Genomic DNA, 22,756 nt, shown 5'->3' on the forward strand with positions numbered 1-22,756 from the left:
TATTCAAGTATTCAAAACGACTGTTTAAGCAAAAATAGTCAAATAAAACAAAAGTGTTACAAACCTATGGCATTTGGTAAATTCAATTGTCAAACTGTTACTAAATTAATTTTAACAGTAATCTTGCCAAAGATTGAATGCTTGTTTCAACCCAAGAAACTACAATTAAACGTTTGTACTTATTTTTGGATCAAAGCTTTCTAAATGTGTTTATACATCAATTAATTGGAAATACCGAATTGTCTGAAATTGCACCTCCTGCTGGCTGTTCTGGGAAACGTTCATTAGTAGATTGCACCACACTGGCTGTGATTTTGGTAAATCTTGTTGCCATTGACGTAACCATTTTTGTGCCTATTTTGTCTATTCTCTCCGCCGATTGCTATCGAGATAGAAATGTATCCATGAATGTTGGATTGGTACATCCAAGATTGATTTAAATCTTCCTTGTGGTTGAATGACTTGTCTAGGAGCAATGTACTAGGGAGCATACTGGAGTAATGTACTGACTACGGGTTTAAGGGAGAAGAATAAATATGTTTGAAAGCTGTATAGATTGCTGGGGATAATCATAATATTGTTCTTTTATTAGTACAGATCAAATGTATGCTACCGCATAAGAGCGTTTGGGTGAAAAGTTACACAGTAGTACAAAGCTGTACAAGTGCGGGGTAAAACTGCTGAGACTCCCGACTAGGTGAACACAGACTGAGCAGGTCCAATGTATGAATGACAGCCCCGAGTTGCAGCGCCACCTGTGGCATGAGGATGGGATGTTTGGCGCATGCGGAGTAGGTGCTGTTGGCGGTGTCCTGAATGCGCATGCGCAGAATAGAGGGCCGGGTTTTTTGGGGAGGGGGTAAGGGCGTGCGTGCGCAGTGTGCGGGAGAGGTGAGCAAGGTGAGTGGAGCTGCTGGGCTTCCCCATCCATTCGGGTTGTTACCCTGTGGGTGGTGGAGCGGGCAATAGGAAGGCGTTCACTGCCAAAGGGAGAGCGCGGTAGGGGAGCCTCCAGCTCCGTGTCCGCTCTCCAGGCACCGCAGCCGCGACACCTCCCTGTAGCTCTGCCCCTGAGTCTGGCTCCTTGTGCGCTGGTTCCGGCCACGTCGGTATCCCCGCACGGTGCAGGTTGCTTCCTGGTGACTGGAGTTGCACAACGAGCCCATTCATTCTCCATCACTGCTGGGCAGATAGACGGCGCTGGCTGGGAAGCTAACTAACCCAAATTGTGGAGTGAGACAACTCGGGGGTCTCTCTGTTTAAAGACGCTTTCCAAAAGTTTATCATCAGGAAATGTGAGTAAGAATCTAAATTTGAAAGGATTGCTTGGGAAGAACATACATGGTAATCTGGGGAAATATGTAGGTGCGGATCTTCACATGAACCCGGTTGCCTCTTTGTAGGTTGAACGCCTGCATATTTGACCAGTGAGATCAGTTGGAAGGAATGTATTGCACAGCTTGTCGATCAACCTCTGAAGAAAGGCCAATGTAGAAAGTGCCTTGTGTAAATCCAAATTGACAATTCACTGACTCTTTTAAAGTGCTCCGGTTAAAGGCGTTTTTGAATCGGAATGGCTGGAGTACGGGTAAAGATTTAAAGTCCATTGTTTATGTATGTACGTTTTAAAATTAAAAATCCTACTATTACTGTTATCCACAATTTATCAGTAAAGGAGCAGTGGAGGGTCTCAAATCATTTGATTGCAGTGTTGTGAATGGCCAGTTCTGCCATTTAAGAACCTCTTCTGCACTGTAAACACTGTAAATTCTATGTAAATACATTCTTTTTGCTACAAATGATACCGAAGCAAAGATTTCACGTGCTTGACTAGTCATACAATAAAAAACTTGAAAGAATTGATAGGATAATGAAGTGGAGTTATTCTTAGTTCAACAGAAAGAGTCTGGGCATGTAAGGAAATTTAAAGCTATTGACGAGGTACATCAATTAAATTCTTCTAGGTTGTATATTGTAAACATGATGTGGAGATGCCGGCGTTGGACTGGGGTGAGCACAGTACGAAGTCTTACGACACCAGGTTAAAGCCCAACAGGTTTGTTTCGATGTTACTAGCGTTCGGAGCGCTGCTCCTTCCTCAGGTGAGGAAGGAGCAGCGCTCCGAAAGCTAGTGACATCGAAACAAACCTGTTGGACTTTAACCTGGTGTCGTAAGACTTCGTACTGTATATTGTAAAGTTATGGGTAAACGTGGATTTCCATTGATGTATAGAAACTGAGGTTGCAATGGGTAATTGCATCCATAAAGACCTAAGATAATGAACTCAGAATCCCTAACCTACCCATTAGCATGGCTATATGATTTTAAGATTATAATTATATCATGGAACAAATCTATGACAGACTTCAATGTTTTAGAACCTTCTGGATTTCAGGAGTAAGCCATGACTTAAGAGTCCATTCATCAACGGCTGTAGTTTGTGCCACTTAACAGTAACAAAAAAAGCGTAAACTATGGAAACAGAGAAACTTGAAACTTTTGCCAGTTGAAAATGTAACTAATTCTAAATCATTTTGATTTCTTATAGAAAATGACAACGCAGAAGATCCTAGTGACAGGTGGAGCTGGTTACATCGGTAGCCACTGTGTGATTGAGTTGATTAAATCAGGATATGTTCCAGTTGTGATAGACAACTTTCATAATGCAATCCGAGGTAGTTCTGTATTTCTTTATACTTGTTTTGTTGTATGCAACTTGTTCAAGCATCCGTGTGATGGTTTATGCATTCCTATAATGTGGGAGATGTGGCAGCCAATTTGCACACAGTCTGGTCCCACAAACAGCAACGTGATGATGCCGATGTAATCTGCCGGAATACCTGAGATAACTCCCTTGCATTCCTTGAAACTCATGCCAGGGAATCTTCTACATCCACCGAAGGGGGTTGACGGGACCTTTGTATAATATCCCATCTTATCCCATCCAAAAAAGACACTTTCAGCAGCATAGCACTTCCTCACTACTACTGTGGGGAATTGTCAGCAGAGAGTTTGTGCTGAAGAACAAAATAAGTTAGAGGCAATAATGTCGTCACTGCAGACGTTTAATTGAAGGACTGTCAGAATCTACATGGTAATACAGGGGGTTCCAACTCCTTTTGCTTAAGAAATAAAAATTGTCGGTAGTCCGATAATCTTAACTATCCAAATAAGATTGGGCAGCACGGTGGCACTGTAGTTAGCACTGCTGCCTCATGGCACCGAGGTCCCAGGTTCAATCCAAGCTCTGGGTCACTGTCCATGTGGAGTTTGCACATTCGCCCCCACAACCCAAAGATGTCCAGGTCAGGTGGATTGGAAAAAATTAATTGAGTATTCTAAATTTAAAAAAAAAAAAAAAAAAAAAATTTTTTAAAAAACAATCCAAATAAGATAGTGACTTCCTTCTGTTCATGCCCAAAGACTTGAAGACGTGTATATAAGTATTCCACAGCACCTCAGCACCCACCGCAACCCATCCTGGTGGTTCTATGAATGTGAAAAGACACTCAGCTACAATGAAGTAACATTTACAAACTGTTAGCAGTTGTCTTGTGATCAGGTATAACAGGATTAGGGACGGCAAGGTTGTGCAATGGTTAGCACTGCTGCCTCACGGCGCCGAGGACCCGGTTTTGATCCCAGCCCCGGGTCACTGTCCACGTGGAGTTTACACATTCTCCCCGTAACACCCCCACAGCCCAAAGATGTGCAAGGTAGGTGGATTGGCCACGCTAAATTGCCCCTTAATTGGGGAAAAAAAAGAACTGGGTACTCTTAATTTATTTTTTTAAAAGGTAAAACAGGATCAAACCACCATCCAACAGTTTGCAACCCTACGCCTGGTCAGCTACTTGCTTGATAAAACTTGCTGTTCCATCCAGGGAATGACCTTGTATGCTGGAGATAATCAGACTACATAACTGGGAAAAGTTTCATGAATTTTATTTGTAATCCAGGTGAGGATGGAGTCCCTGAAAGTATTCGTCGTGTCAGTAAGATCACAGGAGCTGACATAATCTTCCGAGAAATTGATCTGCTTGATGAATCTGCTCTGCATAATCTTTTCAAAGAGGTACCAATCTGAATCCAAATACTTAGCTTTTCCTCTCCTTTAGGTTTCAGTTGAGATTTAGCAGCATGTACTGTGAGGTCCAGCACTATTTGCATTGTCACTCAGACTGTCTGTTTCCATAACGCCATCTTCTCCTGCACATCAGCTGCTGAAATCCTCATTCATGCCAATATACTTGACTATTCCAACGCACTCCTGGCTAGTCTGCCATATTCTACCCTCAATAAACTTGAGGTCGTACAAAATTCTGGTACCTGTGTTTTAACTTGCATCAAGTCATGTTCAACTATCTCCTTGTTCCCGCTGACCTACACTAGCTCCTGGTCAAGAAATGTTTTAATATTAAAATTCTCATCACTGTTTTCAAAATCACTCCAATGGTCTTACCCCTCCCTATCCCTGTAATCTCTTCCAGCCCCACAATATGAGCTCATCTAATTTTGGCCTCCTGTGCATCCCCGATTCTAATTGCACCCTTGGTGCCTGTGCCTTCGGTTGCCTCAGCTCTAAACTTTGGAATTCCATTCCTACACCGCTCTACCTCACTTTCCTCGTAAAATAAATCTTAAAACCTAGTTCTTTGATCAAGCTTTAGATTGACCTAATATCGCTTTATGTAGTTTGGTGTCATGTTTTGTTTTCTAATGCTCCTGAGCAGCACCTTGGAGCAGACTTGATAGGCCGAATGGCCTACATCGGCTACATCTTATAGATGTTTATTATGTTAAAGGTGTTATGTGGAGATTGTTTGTTCAGTGTGTTCGGAAATAACTTTCTTCACTAACGATTCCTTGGTTAAGATTGGTCATAATACAAAATCCAAACATTGGAGGTAATTCGCCATAAACTAATCATGGCGATGTCCTTCCTTCTATCCCCTTTCCCAAACTACAACTAATAAAGTGTCTCAAAAATATTTTGTACATTCTCATCACTGGAAGATTTGAAACTTGCAACATAAGGAGTTGGGCATAAATCTGTCATTATCATTTATGACCACGGTGATTCCATGAAAAGTACTTCATTGGCTATAAAGTGTTTTGAACATCTGAAGATTGTGAATGGTTCTACGTAAACACGCTTTTAGTATATATTTTCAAATACCTGCATGATCATATACAAACCTTTAGCAAAAATACAGCTTTTCACACCCAGAAGGTCATGAATTTCAGTACATGATTATTTTTTAAGATTTAAAACTGGTTTTGCTCTGGTTTAAATTCCAGTGCTGAGGATGCCATGAATTACAGTGCTGCCCTTCCTGCTCAGGGACTTGGGTTTGAATGCACAGACATTTATGCAAGAAAATGCTCCTGTCTCCGACAGCTACAAGGATCTTAAATGTGTTTGTGCAATTGTGATTAAGTTATATTCATAGAATCCCTACAGTGCAGAAGGGGCCCACTTGGCCCGTTGAGTCTGCACCAACACTCCGAAAGAGCAGCCCACCCAAGCCCAACCCCACACCATCCCCATAATCCCACCTAGAGCCAATTTCTCACAGCCAATCCACCTAACCTGCTTACCTTTTGGACTGTGGGAGGAAAGCGGAGCACCCGGAGGAAACCCATGCAGACACGGAGAAAGTGCAAACTCCACACAGTCACCCGAGGTCGGAATCAAACCCGGGCCCTTTGCGCTGTGAAGCAGCAGTGCTAACCACTGTATTTGGAAAGGTCATTTCAGGCTTGATCTTTTATACCAAATTGAAAAGTTTCTTGTTGTCTATTTAATCCTTCTTATTAGATTAAAATTAATATCTTCAATCCATTGCATTATTTCAAATTCCCATTCAGACTGGACTTGATGATTAGAACAAATCAATGAAGTTCATTTTAGTAATTAGGATGACATTTTATTTTTTCAGCACAATTTCTCAGCTGTGATCCATTTTGCGGGTTTGAAGGCTGTTGGAGAGTCTGTCCAGAAGCCTCTTCTTTATTATAAAGTCAACCTGACAGGAACAATTAAACTGCTGGAGGTAAGTGTGCTGACTCCGGAAGGTGGCGAATCATTCATCCGTAAAATGAACCTCTGTGGGGGAAAGGAGATCATACTGTTCACGGTTGTGGTGTTTTCTCTTCATTGCCCATTGATAATAAAAGTGTCAGTCAGCTATGAATTAATTCCAGTTGCAAGATAAAGCCCAAACATTGAGCATTATTCATTTCATAGAATGTTTTTATCAATACCCTGCCCCCCTTTTTCCTCTTTGGAAAGTAATGGCTCCTGCTTTGGTGCAGCCTGTCCAAGTTTGCTGGTGACACTAAGTTTGGTGGCACAGTAATGGTATAAATGGGAGTAGACATGTTGCAAAGGGATATTGATAGATTAAGTTGGGGTGGGGGGGACTGTAGCAGATGAGTTCAGTGTGGCAAAGTGCGAGATCTTCCACTTAGGACCCAAAAAAGAATATTTCATATTTCTTTGGGATTCGCGTGCAGACGTCACTAAAAACCGGTGGACAGATACAAAAAGCTGTAAAAGGCTACTTATTCTCACGGAGGCTGAAATATAAAGAGGCTACAGCCCTGTTTAGACCCAGTCTAGAGCACTGCATTGATTTCTCTGCGCTATACCTCGAGCAATATATTGGCCTTGGAAGAGATGCAGCGCACTTTTCCGAATGCTACTGATACTAAAATGGTTAAGTTCTGAGGACAGGTTGCACAGACTAGATTTGTATTCTTTCAAGTATGGAAGATTAAGGAGTGGTCTAATTAGAAGTGTTTGAGATGATTAAAGGGCCTGATATGTTAGAGAGGGAGAAACTATTTTCCTTTCCTGGGGGATTCCAGAACAAGGGGGCATTAGCTTGAAGTTAGAGATGTGCCATTCAAGGGTGAAGTCAGGAAGAACCTCTTCATACAAAGGGTAGTTGAAAGCTTGAAACACTGCCCTCAAAAAGGTCAATTGAGCTACTTCACTCCGTATTTTGATGTGCATACATAGAAACATACATAGAAAATAAAAGCAGATGGAGGTCGTCCGGCCCTTCGAGTCTGCTCTGCCATTCATTATGATCACAGCTGATTATCAAGTTCAATACCCTGATCCCGGCTTCCCCCCCATGTCCCTTGACCTCTTTAACCCCAAGAGCCATACCTAATTCCTTCTTGAAATTACACAAAGCACTTGCGATCCCAAGGCATACAGTAAGAGTATAAATGGGAGTAGACATGTGGGCGGGCAAACTGTGGCAGGTGAGTTCAGTGTGGCAAAGTGTGAGATCATCCACTTAGGACCCAAAAAAGAATATTACAATTTTGTGATCCACGCGCAGACGTCACAAAAAGCAGGTGGACCACCGTGCACCAAAGAGCACAGTTGCTTCACAGCTCCAGGCTCGCAGTTTCGATTCCTGGCTTGTGTCACTATCTGTGCGGAGTCTGCACGCTTTCCCCTTGTCTGCGTGGGTTTCCTCCCACAGTCCAAAGATGTGCAGGTTAGGTGGATTGGCCATGGTAAATTGCCCTTAGTGTCCAAAAAGGTTAAGGGGAGTTAGTGGTTGCGGGGATAGGGTGGAGACGTGGGCTTAAGTGGGGTGCTCTTTCCAAGGCTGGTGCATACTCAATGGGCTGAATGGCCTCCTTCTGCACTGTAAATTCTATGAAGGCTATGGGCTAAGTGCTGGAAGATGGGATTAAAATAGTTAGGTGCTTGTTTCTGACTGATGCAATGGGCCGAAGGACCTTTTCTGTGCCTCTCACTCTTAAACTGCAGGCAGTCCCCGACTTTACGACGTTCGCCTTATAAAGAATGAAACTTTCGAACTTTAAAAATTGACACCCTGCTTCAAATTTGCCATGTTGATTTTGACTTCATGATGCCACGTCAGCCCATCTTTTATATTTTTACAGATATAATTTATAAATTTGATATGTTCTGAACAAGCCCGGGCAAGGTGAGAAACCTCCTGCCAAAACACCGGGGCCACCTGCACCCTTCACTCATTCCACCGAAAGGGCGCTATGGTGAGCAGCCGCTGTGGCCTGCCAGCAGAGGTCTGAATGCGTTGGAATTAACGTTAAGGTCTAAAACCTGTGGAAAATGAGGTTGCAGTTTGCCAGTAAAAATGCTGCCTTTCCTTGCTGACGGAACCAACCTACCACTTTTAACATTTTTCCGGCGGGGAAATCCGTTCCAGCTTACAGAGTTTTGACTTACAACACGGTTTCCAGGAGCCAATTGTGTTGTAAGTCCACTGACTACCTGTATATTTGGACTGCAATCATGCAGCACGATTTTCAACTGTTGGACAATTAACTATCTGAAATAGAGTTTGGCGTGTTTGTTAATCCGTATCTAGGGACAGGTTTTAGTTATGTCATAAATGTGAAGGGGGAGCTTCAGGTGAGTTCTGATACAATTGCAGCCATAATTTGGTATACTTTGTCATGTGAGAGTACCTTTAAGAAATGGGTGTTTATAAATGGGTGTGTATATAAATATCTGTAGTGAGAGTACCTTTAAGAAATGGGTGTTTATTACTGCAGTGATGTCAGAGAGTGGGTGGAGCAGGGCTGTCTGTCAGCTTTTTACTTTTGTTTTAGGCTGTTTGCTGCAGGGTGTGTTTTAGTTTTGTTTTCAGTGTTGGAGCTGAAGCCAGACCAAGCAGGGTGTACTGCTGTTCTCTCTGCCATCAAAAGACTATCTCTTGATTATTTGGTGAATTCAGAATTATAAATGTTCTCAGTGGTGAATGTTAACCTAATGTGCTTCTGGTAGAAGGTGTCTTAAGTCTTATGGATGTTAAAAGGAAAGCTTAAAGGATTACTTAGTGTTGCATTCTTTGGGGGTTGTATTTGAATTAATGGTTGTTAAGATGTTCGCTGTTTGTTTTAAAAGGGTTAACCTGAATTCATAGAAAAAACATTGTTTTGCTTTAAAAAATACTTTTCCATTTCTGCTGTACCACACCTGTAGAGTGGGCCGTGTGCTCCCCATACCACAATCTATTAAAAGTTGGGGGCCGTTAAACTCCATGATATACTTTGGGGTTCTCTAAACCCTGGCCCATAACAACTTCAATGAATTTCTGAAACTTCCAGGCTTTGTGTACACTATTTAACATGTTCTCGGTGCATATTCTGTTTTTAGGAATGTTTTGCCAATCTGTAATTTGCATATTAAAAGATTAGTAATGATGGACCATGTGCAAGTATGCGACCGAAAAAAACTGTTAAAGTGGTCTTAAGATGACCTGCTAAGTGAACCTTTGTTTGCACTTTTTTTTTTGCTTTAGACAATGAGAACACACAATGTTAATGACATTGTTTTCAGCAGTTCAGCAACTGTATATGGAGATCCCAGTTACCTGCCCATAGATGAGGCTCATCCTGTTGGTAGCTGCACTAATTCTTATGGAAAAACGAAATACTTCATTGAAGAAATGATCAAAGATCTCTGCCATGCAGAAAAGGTATTTCTCTCTGTTCTATGTGATTTGCACCTGTTTAGGTTGTCAGACTTGCAAGTAAGCTGCACCCTGTTTGGAAGACAAAGGTAGTTTTAAGGGATTTAGACTTGGATCGGTAAACATTAGAAATGAGGTATAGAAAGTGTGTTCAATTAGATATTTCTGTGCTTGGAAGGGTCAAATCTATCATTAGATTTATGGTGGGAAACGGTGTTTATGTTTGGGGATTGGTTCCAATTCCAACTGTGATTCTATTATGCTTAGAGAGGGCTAGGGGATGAAGAGTAAATAAATCAGCAGTAGTTGTTTAGCAGCTGAGGTCTTGTAAGGTAGAGAAGGTTTTTAAGTTTTAGTTTAGCTGAATTTGATTGCAGTTGGAGATAGATAGAGAGAAGGCACCTCTCACAGCTCTGCTAGAAGCAATTAATTTAGAAGGCTAGAAGGGGAACATCTCTCTCCGCTTTGCTAGAAGAAACACCATATAATGGAGTAATGGTTAAGCAAACCAGTGCAGAGATCAAGTTAAGGAAACTAGAGAAATTAAGAGAGGTTTCCAAGAAGACGGAGGTTAAAAGTACGAGAACAGTTCAGTAAATACAGAGTTGAGAAGAAGGCTGAGATGCCAGAAAGATATTTCAAGTAATTTTCAGGTTTGTGAGATTTTACTACAGCCTGTGGAATGTGAGTTGAAATAACTATCAATTGTTAAAAGTGGAGTGGAAGCTTTGTTTAAAAGTGTCATTTGGAGAACCTGGACTCTATTTCTGAATGCAAACCACTAAGGGAAAGCATTATTATAATTCTTTTTAAAATTTAGAATGCCCAATTCACTTTTTTCAATTAAGGGGCAATTTAGCCTGGCCAATCCACCTATCCTGCACATCTTTGGGTTGTGGGGGTGAAACCCGTCCAAACATGGTGTGAAATTGCAAACTCCACATGAACAGTGACCCAGAGCCGCGATCCAACCTGGGACCTCGGCGCCGTGATGGGAAAGCATTATTATTATGAGAGAAGATTTTAAAGCTTGATTTTTGGGAGTGGAGTTTGAAAACTCATGTGACAATCATCTGGGGGATTTCTGAATAGAAAACCATAGACGCTAACTTGTTCAGAGTAGAGTGCACGTATTTGACCACAGCCAATCTGTGTGCTTAAAAGAGATTTTGTGTTAATGGAACCATTGTAGCTTAAGATGTACTTTGTAATCCGTGTTAAATCTTAAAACCGATATTGGTTTGCTAAAGTAAGGGGGATTAAAAGTATTGTCTAATCCAATTTTTCATATTTAATGTTTTTCTTGCTGTTAAAACTAATCAGCAGTCCTCCTACACGCCTCCATGTTTTATTTTAACAAAGTAAACGTTGCGGTCTTTTGAGCCAGGACTCCATGCTGGAATCTTCCCATCCAATTGTAACATCAATTAGGATTGTAACAATACAGTGTTAATTAAATGCAACTGTAACATTGCCCAGGTTATTGTGATGTGTTCCATCTTGTTACGATCTCTGTAAACTGTTAACGTTTAAAGAGAAATTCAAACACCCAGGGCGCAATTCTCCCATCGGGAGACTAAGTGCCGACGCCGGAGTGAAAACCAGAGTATTTCACTCCGGCGTCGGAGGCCATTCCCAGCCCCCTATTCTCCCGCCCCCGGGGAGCTAGGAGTGGCGCCGCATCATTTACGCGCGCCAGACCTCCGCGGCGCCGCGTAAATGTCACGCCCGGTGCCGTGTAAATGACGTCATCCGCGCATGCGCAGGTTGACCGGCACCAACCCGTGCATGTGTGGTTGCGTCCTCCACGCGGCCGCCCCGCAAGAAGATGTCGGATGGATCTTGAGGTCCTCCTTCAGAAGGGCCGGCCCGCCGATCGCCCCCCCCCCCCCCCCCCCGGTGCAGGAACCCCCTTCTTTCTCCTCCCCCCCCCCCCCCCCCCCCCCCCCCCCCCCAGCGCTCTCGCGCTGTTCCCACCGGCAGCGACCAGGTGTGGACGGCGCCGGTGGGAACCTGTCGTGTTGGGCAGGCCGTTCAGCCCATCCAGTCCGGAGAATCGCCGCTCGCCCGTTACAAACAGCGAGCGGCGATTCTCCGAGCGGCCAGCCGTGATTCTCGCCGTGCCGGTTTGGGGGGCGGGTGAGAATCGCGTGCGGGTGCCGGGACGGCGTGGCGGGACTCGCGCGGCGCCCAGGCGATTTCCCCCCACCCGGCGTGGGGGGAGGGAATTCCGCCCCCAGTATTTAATTGAATGAAATTATGCTACAAGATTTCACATTTTTAAATAAAAATGAATTTTTATACAACCAAAACAAGCACTGTGAATTTAACACTGTCTTAGGTAACTACCTTTCAGTAGAAAACACAACCGCTGATATTTTGGACTAAAATCCTCAACTCAACCATTTTTTCCCCTAGGCCTGCCCCCAGCTAGTCTTTGGGTACTGATCAGGTTCTTGATGGCCATCTACTTTCTTGGGACAAACTCCTGATTTTCCACAGCTGCCTTGTAAGACCTGGGACTTTTCAGCTTGAACCTGAGATTCACTTGCAATTCTTGCGCTGAGGTTTGAACATAAACTTAGAAATTAGCTCAATTCTCCTTATCCACATCTGTTTCACAGTCCATGGCAGACACTTTCTCTTCGTCCGGTTTCAAGCTAAACTGCTTGTTTTCACTGAGGGTTTCACTAAGTTGGATTTACCCTATTTATCAAAAACCTATATAGCAATATCTCTGTTTTAAGATGTATTGTTGCTAACTTGTTGCAAAGATTTCTTTATAACTGGAATATGAATTCTTAGTGTCATGATTTTTCAAATTAAGCATGATTTTCAAGTGGTGTTCTCAGATAGCTTTGAGTCTCTGGTTTATGGTGGTGATTAACAAACTTGTGGTCCATTTAGGATTGGAATGCAGTTCTACTTCGATACTTCAATCCTATTGGGGCACACGAATCAGGAAGAATAGGTGAAGATCCGCAAGGTATTCCCAACAATCTGATGCCATACATTTCACAGGTAGGTAATAAATAAAAGCTTTAAAACAGGATGTGAGTACAGTGGGAAGAGGGTGACAAATTTCTCCTTTGAAAAGCTACATGTTGCTCATGACTTCCTCCTAATAGAACTACAGATGTTGTTTAATTATTGCCCAAGCCTTATCTTTTAGCAGAGGTCCTGAAACCCTTCAATGCCTCCTATGCACTTGGTTGATTTTAGTTTGGGTACGCATTTTTAATTTGGAGGATTTAATCATGGAGTTGGTCGCTCATACCAGTTTTCTAACTGCCCTCTTGGCTTCCATATTTGGATGTTAAAATCTATTTCCCTAAATACGTTCACGGAGTGTGGATGTCACTGACTAGGCCAGTATTCGTTGCCCATCCCTAATTGCCCTTGAGAAAATGGTGCTATGGTGCATTCTTGAACCTCTGCAGGCCATGTGGTGTTTGTGCACCCACTGTGCTGTAAAGAACGGAGTTCCAGGATTTTGACCCAGCCAAGTCGAGATGGTGTGTGGCTTGGAGAACATGCAGGTGGTGGTGGTGTTCCCATGCTTCTGCTGCCCTTGTCCTGTTAGGCAGTAAAAGTTATGGGCTTGGACGGTGCTGTCGAAGGAACCTTGGTGAGTTCCTGCATCTTGTCCATGGTACACACGGCTGCCACTATGCATTGGTCATGAAGGGAGTGATTGTTGAAGCTGGTTTAGGACTTGGCCAGCTTGTTCTGTAGTGATTCTACCGAGTCTTTCTAGGTGATGAACATTGACGTTCCTCGCCCAGAGGACATTCTTTGTCCTTGCCACCTTCAGTACTTCCTCTAGTTGGTGCTCAACATGGAGGAGTATTGATTTATCAGCTGAAGGAGGTGGCGGTAAGCGATAATCATCAGGAGGTTTCCTTGCCCATGTTTGGCTTGATGCCATGAGACTTTGAGAAGTCTGGACCCCATGTTGAGGACTCTCAAGGCAATTCCCTCCTGCCTGTATATCAGCCACCAGCTCTGGTGGCTCTGTCCTGCCAGTGGGACAATACATACCCAGGGGTGGTGATGGTGGTGTCCAGGATATTGTCTGTAAGGTATGAATCTGTGAGTATGACCGTGTCAGGCTGTTGCTTGACTCGTCTGGGACAGCTGTCCCAATTTTTGCACAAGCAAATGTTAGAAAGGAGAACTTTGCAGGCTCGATAGAGATGAATTGGATTGGATTTTGTTTATTGTCACGTGTACCAAGGTACGGTGAAAAGTATTTTTCTGCGAGCAGCTCAACGGATCATTAAATGCATGAAAAGAAAAGGAAATAAAAGAAAATACATCATAGGGCAACACAAGGTACACAATGTAACTACATAAACACTGGCATCGGGTGAAGCATACAGGGTGTAGTGTTAATGAGGTCAGCCCATAAGAGGGTCGTTTAGGAGTCTGGTAACAGCGGGGAAGAAGCTGTTTTTGAGTCTGTTCATGCGTGTTCTCGGACTTTTGTATCTCCTGCCCGATGGAAGAAGTTGGAAGAGTGAGTAAGCTGGGTGGGAGGGGTCTTTGATTATGCTACCTGCTTTCCCCAGGCAGTGGGAGGTGTAGACGGAGTCAATGGATGGGAGGCAGGTTCGTGTCATGGACTGGGCGGTGTTCACGACTCTCTAAAATTTCTTGCGGTCCTGGGCCGAGCAGTTGCCATACCAGGCTGTTATGCAGCCAGATAGGATGCTTTCTATGGTGCATCTGTAAAAGTTGGAAAGAGTTAACGTGGACTTGCCGAATTTTCTTAGTTTCCTGAGGAAGTATAGGCGCTGTTGTGCTTTCTTTGTGGTAGCGTCAACGTGGGTGGACCAGGACAGACTTTTGGAGATGTGTACCCCTAGGAATTTGAAACTGCTAACCATCTCCACCTCGGCCCTGTTGATGCTGACAGGGGTGTGTACAAAGAACAAAAGAACAAAGAAAAGTACAGCACAGGAACAGGCCCTTCGGCCCTCCAAGACTGCGCCGACCATGCTGCCTGTCTAATCTAAAATCTTCTACACTTCCGGGGTCCGTATCCATCAATTCCCATCCTATTCATGAATTTGTCAAGATGCCCCTTAAACGTCACTATTGTCCCTGCTTCCACCACCTCCTTCAACAACGAGTTCCAGGCACCCACTACGCTCTGTGTAGTAAAAAAAAAAAAAAAACTTGCCTCGCACATCTCCTCTAAACCTATGCCCCCTAGTAATTGACCCCTCTACCCTGGGAAAAAGTCTCTGAATATCCACTCTGTCTATGCCCCTCATAATTTTGTAGACCTCTATCAGGTCGCCCCTCAACCTTCTTCGTTCCAGTGAGAACAAACCAAGTTTATTCAACCTCTCCTCATAGTTAATGCCCTCCGTACCAGGCAACATCCTGGTAAATCTCTTCTGCACCCTCTCTAAAGCCTTCACATCCTTCTGGTAATGTGGCGACCAGAATTGAACACTATATTCCAAGTGTGGTCTAACTAAGGTTCTATACAGCTGCAACATGACTTGCCAATTTTTATACTCCATGCCCCGGCCAATGAAGGCAAGCATGCCGTATGCCTTCTTGACTACCTTCTCCACCTGTGTTGCCCCTTTCAGTGACCTGGGGACCTGTACACCTAGATCTCTCTGACTTTCAATACTCTTGAGGGTTCTACCATTCACTGTATATTCCCTACCTGTATTAGACCTTCCAAAATGCATTACCTCACATTTGTCCGAATTAAACTCCATCTGCCATCTCGCCGCCCAAGTCTCCAAATGATCTAAATCCTGCTGTATCCTCTGACAGTCCTCATCGCTATCCGCAGTTACACCAACCTTTGTGTCGTCCGCAAACTTCCTAATCAGACCAGTTACAATTTCCTCCAAATCGTTTATATATACTACGAACAGCAACGGTCCCAGCACTGATCCCTGCGGAACACCACTAGTCACAGCCCTCCAATCAGAAAAGCACCCTTCCATTGCTACTCTCTGCCTTCTATGACCAAGCCAGTTCTGTATCCATCTTGCCAGCTCACCTCTGATCCCGTGTGACTTCACCTTTTGTACCAGTCTGCCATGAGGGACCTTGTCAAAGGCCTTACTGAACTCCATATAGACAACATCCACTGCCCTACCTGCATCAATCATCTTTGTGACCTCCTCGAAAAACTCTATTAAGTTAATGAGGCACGACCTCTTCACAAAACCGTGCTGCTTCTCGTTAATACGACCCCTTGCTTCCAATTGGGAGTAGATCCTGTCTCGAAGAATTCTCTCCAGTAATTTCCCTACCACTGACGTAAGGCTCACCGGCCTGTAGCTCCCTGGATTATCCTTGCTACCCTTCTTAATCAAAGGAACAACATTAGCTATTCTCCAGTCCTCCGGGACATCACCTGAAGATAGTGAGGATCCAAAGATTTCTGTTAAGGCCTCAGCAATTTCCTCTCTTGCCTCCTTCAGTATTCTGGGGTAGATCCCATCAGGCCCTGGGGACTTATCCACCTTTAATATTTTTCAATACGCCCAGCACCTTGTCTTTTTGGATCTCAATGTGACCCAGGCTATCTACAAACCCTTCGCCAGACTCAACATCCACCAATTCCCTCTCTTTGGTGAATACTGATGCAAAGTATTCATTTAGTACCTCTCCCATTTCCTCTGGCTCCACACATAGATTCCCTCCCCTGTCCTTCAGTGGGCCAACCCTTTCCCTAGCTACCCTCTTGCTTTTTATGTATGTGTAAAAAGGTTTGGGATTTTCCTTAACCCTATTTGTCAATGACTTTTCGTGACCCCTTTTAGCTCTCCTGACTCCTTGCTTAAGTTCCTTCCTACTTTCCTTATATTCCACACAGGCTTCGTCTGTTCACAGCCTTCTAGCCCTGACAAATGCCTCCTTTTTCTTTTTGACGAGGCCTACAATATCCCACATTATCCAAGGATTGTGAAATTTGCCATATTTATCCTTCTTCCTCACAGGAACATGCCGGTCCTGAATTCCTTTACACTGACATTTGAAAGCCTCCCACATGTCAGATGTTGATTTACCCTCAAACATCCGCCCCCAATCTATGTTCTTCAGTTCCTGCCTAATATTGTTATAATTAACCTTCCCTCAATTTAGCACATTCACCCGAGGACCACTCTTATCCTTGTCCACCAGCACTTTAAAACTTACTGAATTGTGGTCACTGCTCCCGAAATGCTCCCCTACAGTCCTTTGCTTCCTGAAGTCAATGACCAGCTCTTTAGTTTTACTGGCATTGAGGGATAGAATGTTGTCGCTGCACCACTCCACTAGGTTATCAATCTCCCTCCTGTATTCTGACTCATCGTTATTCGAGATCCAGCCCACTATGGTCGTATCGTCAGCAAACTTGTAGATGGAGTTGGATGGTGGTGGGTGTGCCATTGTTTTTGGTACTTTGATTGATGCCGGGTGGTCTGTCTGGTTTCATTTCTTAACTTTTCTGTAGTGGTTTGATACAACTGAGTGGCTTGCTCGGCTGCTTCAGAGGGCATTTAAGAGTCAACCACATTGCAGTGGGTCTGGAGTCACATGTAGGCCAGACCAGATAAAGACTACGTATTTCTTTCCCTAAAGTGAACCAGGTGGGTTTTTATGACAATTGACAGTGATTTCATGATCACTATTGCAGAGATTAGCTTTTAATTCCGGATTTATTAATTGAATTTGAATCCACCAGTTGACGGGATTTGAACCTGTATCACCAGAGTATAAGCTTGGGTTACTAGTCGAGTGACAACACCACTAACATTTCAGTACCAGAATAATTGAGGAGGAAGTTCGAGCCCACCTCAAACTTTGGAATGATTTACCACAACAATTGTTGAGGCTTTGACTGTAGAATACTCCCACAGAGAATTTGATCAGCATTTTAAGAAACATGTCAGCATATATGAAGCAAAAGCAAAGAAATTGGATTAAAGTGGGCAGCTCCAGTTCAAGGGTTTATGTAAGCACAGACACAAGAGGGTTATGTCTATAATTTGATGAATAACTCCAGTCTGCTAATAAAGTGTTATGCTCTTTTCATTTTTCTGAGATGTAGGAGTGTTCAAAGTCCCTCCTTCCTATTCCTGTACTCCACACCATCTGGAGTATTTCCTAATCACATGATATTGCAACTGAACATGTCACGAGCTATGTAATCTTTACCACAGCTATGAATAGTGGTGGATCTTTGACCTCATAAATGAGTCCTATTTAACAAAGGTATTGGGTGTTACCACAATTTAAATTCCATCTTGTGTCCGTAGCCACCTTTGGACAACTGACAGTCATTTGGCAGTGACTCACCAAGCAAAATAATCCTGCAAAACAAGTTGTCAATGTGTGAATTTTACAAGAGGGAAGCAGGAAGTGTCAAGCTAGTATCAGGATTTGGGTGACAGCTTCTGTGTAGGCGGTGTTTTCTCTTCGGCCCGCCCGCACCAGATCCCTCAAAGGAAGAAGCCTGTCCTCAAAACACAATGGGTGGAAGAACCCTTTATTTTTGGTGATGTGCTCTGTTCTGACTCAACAACGTTTGAAGCTCTAATGTAAAGAGTGAAATGATTCTGTTCACTACCTTTTTTCACCCCGAGTGGTGAACAAAAGAAACATCAACTCACAAGAGCAGTCTGACTATGATGGTGTGTTAATTTGTGCTACTTTTATGCCTAGCACCACCTCTTCTGCTGAGGGACACTGGGTGTTGCTGAGTGTCTCTTTCATTCAAAACTGATAGCTGATGATATCTGCAGCTTGTTCTGTGTCCTGAGTCAAGTGAGGGATCAGATGTTATTCAGTCTCACTCAGTGACACTTTAACTTGCTGCACTGCAGCACATTTGGTAACTTGTTTTAATAATGTGTTCATACATTAATACAGTGTCAGCCTTCTATCTTGTACCCTGCACATCTTTTGGGTTGTGGGGGCGAAACCCACACAAACACGGGGAGAATGTGCAAACTCCACACGGACAGTGACCCAGAGCTGGGATCGAACCTAGGACTTTGGCGCAGTGATGCAGCACGGCTGACCCTGCGCCACCATGCTGCCCTTCTGTCTTGTAAGATAATGGTTCGCACTGTGGTGGTCAGCTCTGTGTTAAGCCTGGCTCTTGTGTTATGTTAACTCTGCAGTGAAACTGGAGCATCCACTCCAAGGCACCGGTCTGGGTAAAATTTATGGATGCTCTGGGCTGTCCACATGTTAGGGTTGCCCTCTCTACCTCCTCGGTTGAGTCCAAATTCATTAACCTTCAAGTCTCCCGGAAATTTGGTTAATGCATGTCTGAAGCCAAACCTCCTCTGAGTTCCTCTGCAGCTTTAACCTCTGTCTGTGAGGGACTTAGTTTCGCTGTGTCCACACGAGGTAAAGCTGAGGACAACCCATGGAGAGGTTGACAGGGAGAGACTTACACATTTGGCGCCTTTTTTTGCTGCTAGCCAGTGGCGTAGACTGGCAATGAGAAGTAAACTAACACACAAAAGCAGAACGCATTTGAATTCTCTTCACCTACATCGACCTGTTGGATCACATACACTAATAATTCAACTGTGATCAGCAGTAACACGAAAAGCTTCAACCTTTTAGTAGGTGTTGCTAAATGTTTGACTTCCTTCTCAGGTTGCTATTGGGCGTCGGCAGTGCCTGAATGTTTTTGGAAATGACTATGAGACGTGTGATGGCACAGGTAAGATCACTCCACCTTGTGGCTCATGATTCAATTATACACCGAGCGGCATGCTGACACAAATCACATGCTCCAAAAGGGCATGGTGTATGGCATTGGGTTTACACTGTCGCCAAGATGGTGACTTCTCCTGTTTCCTGGAGTCCATAAACGTAAATATTTATCCGTAACACAAAGTACAAAAGACAGTGCTGAGCAACACGTAATTACTGCCGTTGGAATTTGGAGTCACGTTCACTTCGGCTCTGGAAAATTTCAGCTATACCTTTCCTACCTTGTACAAAATATCTATTTAAAATTGGGCAAGTTTTATTTAAAACAGAGTAAATGCAGACATGTGCTCTTAAATGTTTGAGGGTTCTCAAATTTTGGGAAGGGAGAATAAAGTGATTCACTAATGGATGTCACTCAAAGTAAGATAAACATCTTCTGAGACTGGGGTGTGCGGGAGTGTGCTTACTGTTCCAAGTGTGTTTCTTGTATTTTGTACCTCCAGTGTATTTGTTCATTGGGGAAGTGTCCTGAAGCAGCTCCATTGACTTTACTTGACCAAATAATCATGATATTTCCACTGAAAGCCTCCGATATTTATTTACATCGATCCACTCCTGTGTGAACACACACTTGCCCAAGCTTCCTGCATTTAAACCCCTATTAGCTGGTATGGGTTTGTGTCCAGAGGAGCTGCAGAGCCAATGGGTTCTGCGAATAAGGCAGCATGGCAGAAGAAAATAGATGGCTTTCTATTACCGCCAGTGGTGGTGCTGTATTGTCTGAGATGCAGCTGGAGAACGATGTTGAAAAAGGAAAGTTAGCTTTAAAATACTTTTTCCTTTTTCAACATCGTTCTCTAGCTGCATCTCAGACAATAATTCTACGGTGTGCTGGAGATGGTCTTACGCCAGACTTTACACAAACAAATTTATTCTGCAGGTTTTTGGCTTGGCAACTCTGGAAAGTTTGGGTAGATGTTCTTGGTAATCAGGGCCTGTATATTATTTGCAATCAGAATGTTACATTTGCACAAAGGCAAATATATGTAGAGAAAACCATAAAGATTAATGCCACCTGACTTATAATAGAGTATAGGAACAAATAGGTTAAGATGAATTTGTAGAAGGCAATTGTTCTGCAACAATTAGAATACTGTGCATTTTTGAGTGAAAAGCTGTTTAAAGCTATAGCATAGCAGCTTGGAATCACCTGGATGATGCCAAGCCGAGGTACAAGTTGAGATGCTGATTACAGGGCTATGGGGAGGAATTTGGGAAATAGTGATAGTTTTTGATGGCTCTAAATGATAGGACGAATTGAACTTATTTGTTCTACAAATGTCTAGTCTAAAGTACTGGTAAATGCTATGTACTGCAGCGACTGCTTTTCTAGGTGTTTGATGAGCATAACCATGATGCAGGAAACAAACTATCCTAATTTCTAGGAATACAAGTTGTTTATGGATCGGAATACACATGATTGCGGGCAAATAAGAGCTTTGTCTTGCTGTTTAGGTGTCAGGGATTACATTCATGTTGTGGATCTTGCAAAGGGACACATTGCTGCACTGAAGAAGCTTAAAGAGAGATGCAGCTGCAAGGTTTGTTATTAAAAACTGCACCCTGGGTAGCTTTCTCTTGCTCTGCAAGACTATTCCTCTGCTGCCTTTTACAATTTGAGTTCCCTGCTTCAAATCTTTGGTATATTTTCTGCGTCCTTTTTCTCCTATTCTCCCAAGACTTTCTGTCCTTTTTCAGCACTATATAACTTAGACCAAGACCATCTGTTTTCACAATACCAGTTATATGGCTCTCTCTGTTCAGGTGTATAATCTTGGTACTGGAACAGGTTACTCTGTTCTACAGATGGTAAAAGCGATGGAGAAAGCTTCTGGAAGAGAGGTATGTGGCGATAATTATTCAAGGAGTTTCTGTAATGCACCTTTTGGCTAGGCTGAGAATTAATTAGCCAGATTAATTGATCCATTTTTGAATCAATCACTGACTAACAGAAACATTTTGGTTTTCTCCTTACCGTCTGCAGATTAAATATCAGATTGTTTCGAGGAGAGAAGGAGATATTTCTTCTTGCTTTGCTGATCCAACTCTTGCAGAGAAGGAGCTTGGATGGAAGGCGCAGTTTGGGATTGACAAGATGTGTAAGCACTCTTGTGTAATAAAATGCCTGGGGGTTTAATGTCATTTTGATGTTTTGTGGTAAAGCAACATTTTAATTTGGTGTTGGGTAGTTAAACTGTGTTGCTATTTTACTTGTCTGTTTTAGAGCTGTACTGTAGTATTGTTGAATGTTGGACTGTACATTGAGTTTTAATATTCTTTGTATTTTAGGTCAAGATTTGTGGCATTGGCAATCCCAGAATCCTTATGGCTTCGGCAAGAATGAAACACCAAACGCAACATCTAACAGTTGATTATTTTTAGAAAACAAGAATTTAAATCTTTCATAAAACCTTTTAGTAGTAGCCCAGTGTGCAAATCGCAAGTAATGAAATACAAGGTAGTTTTTTTTTAGGTATCCGTAATCTGTTCTGGTGGTGGATGATGGTTGAAAACTATGTCAGCACAATTAGTTCAAAATAGGAAAATTATGTGCACTTGTGAATTCTTTTACAATTTACTGTAACATGTCAGATTTTAGAATTGAAATTCATGAAGCAGTTTAAAGCTCAGTGAAATTGGTTAAGTGACTGATTTCTTTCACCAAGATTGGCTCGTGCTTTCTTGTTGACTGAAGTTTAAGCTCTTTAGAAATGTGACCAAATCTTTGGTTTGTAATTCTTGAGTAACTTCTATATCATTTAAATCTATATATACACAACACAAGCTGGGTACAGCTCTGGTGCATTTGAAGATTTTATATTTTAGAGCAATGCCGTAGAAATAAATTAACGCCAAGTTTTGGTATGTGTGCATGTATGACATTTTTTTTCAACTTCTGACGTAGAAAGGTTTGTTCGTAGTTACACAGTCTGCCTTTGTTGTAATTTGAGTTGATACCAGGGTTGTTGAAGCATTTTTATATTCAAGAATCAGGCAAGACTTTTTCAAGGTTAAAACAAGCAAGTGTTGCAGATTGGTAGCATTGGAGACCTCTAGTCGGTTGATGATCATACCTGCTGGTGGAGAACAGCGACAGTGAAGGAACAGCAATATATTTCAAAGTCAGGGTGGTGAGTGACTTGGAGGGGAACCTCCAGGTGGTGGGGGTCCCAGATACCTGCTGCTCTGGTCCTAGATGATACTGGTCCTGAGTTTGGAAGGTGCTTTCTACGGAACCGTGGCAAGTTAAAGCAGTGCACCTTGTAGATGGTACACACAGCTGCCACTGTTTGTCGGTGGTGAAGGGTTTGAATGTTTGAGGAAGGGGGAACAATCAAGTGGGCTGCTTTGTCCTGGATGGTGATGAGCTTCTTGAGTGTTGTTGGAACTGCACTCATCCAGGCAAGTGGAGAGTATTCCATTACACTCCTGACTTGTGCTTTATAGATGATAGACAGGTTTTGGGGGGGGTCAGGAGGTAAGTTACTCGGCATAGGATTCCTGGCCTTTG

General features: G+C 43.1%; 1 protein-coding gene across 4 annotated transcripts; it reads left to right on the forward strand.

Moving 5' to 3' along the window:
* The first annotated feature begins 849 nt into the window (after window positions 1–849).
* On the forward strand, window positions 850–22,110 carry gale (UDP-galactose-4-epimerase). 4 transcript variants are annotated; one of them, XM_072501175.1, is made up of 12 exons: window positions 912–1,295; window positions 1,404–1,588; window positions 2,550–2,676; window positions 3,961–4,076; window positions 5,944–6,057; window positions 9,322–9,498; window positions 12,400–12,513; window positions 19,126–19,192; window positions 20,701–20,786; window positions 21,010–21,087; window positions 21,230–21,344; window positions 21,535–22,110. In XM_072501175.1, exons 2-12 carry the CDS (start codon window positions 1,574–1,576, stop codon window positions 21,615–21,617), a joined length of 1,092 nt encoding a protein of 363 aa, XP_072357276.1. In that variant the 5' UTR covers window positions 912–1,295; window positions 1,404–1,573; the 3' UTR covers window positions 21,618–22,110. The 4 variants fall into 4 exon arrangements, with proteins under 4 accessions (XP_072357279.1, XP_072357276.1, XP_072357278.1 ...); XM_072501177.1 differs by having other exon boundaries at window positions 913–1,295; window positions 1,404–1,614; XM_072501178.1 differs by lacking the exons at window positions 912–1,295; window positions 1,404–1,588 and adding an exon at window positions 850–900.
* Window positions 22,111–22,756: the final 646 nt, after the last annotated feature.

This window comes from Scyliorhinus torazame, chromosome 1 (genome assembly GCF_047496885.1).
Source record: "Scyliorhinus torazame isolate Kashiwa2021f chromosome 1, sScyTor2.1, whole genome shotgun sequence".
Taxonomy (NCBI): domain Eukaryota; kingdom Metazoa; phylum Chordata; class Chondrichthyes; order Carcharhiniformes; family Scyliorhinidae; genus Scyliorhinus; species Scyliorhinus torazame.

Coding starts and splice junctions, on each gene's coding strand:
- gale (XM_072501175.1), top strand. Junction 12,514..19,125: donor TGATGCCATACATTTCACAG/GTAGGTAATAAA, acceptor CTTCCTTCTCAG/GTTGCTATTGGGCGTCGGCA. Junction 21,345..21,534: donor GTTTGGGATTGACAAGATGT/GTAAGCACTCTT, acceptor TTTGTATTTTAG/GTCAAGATTTGTGGCATTGG.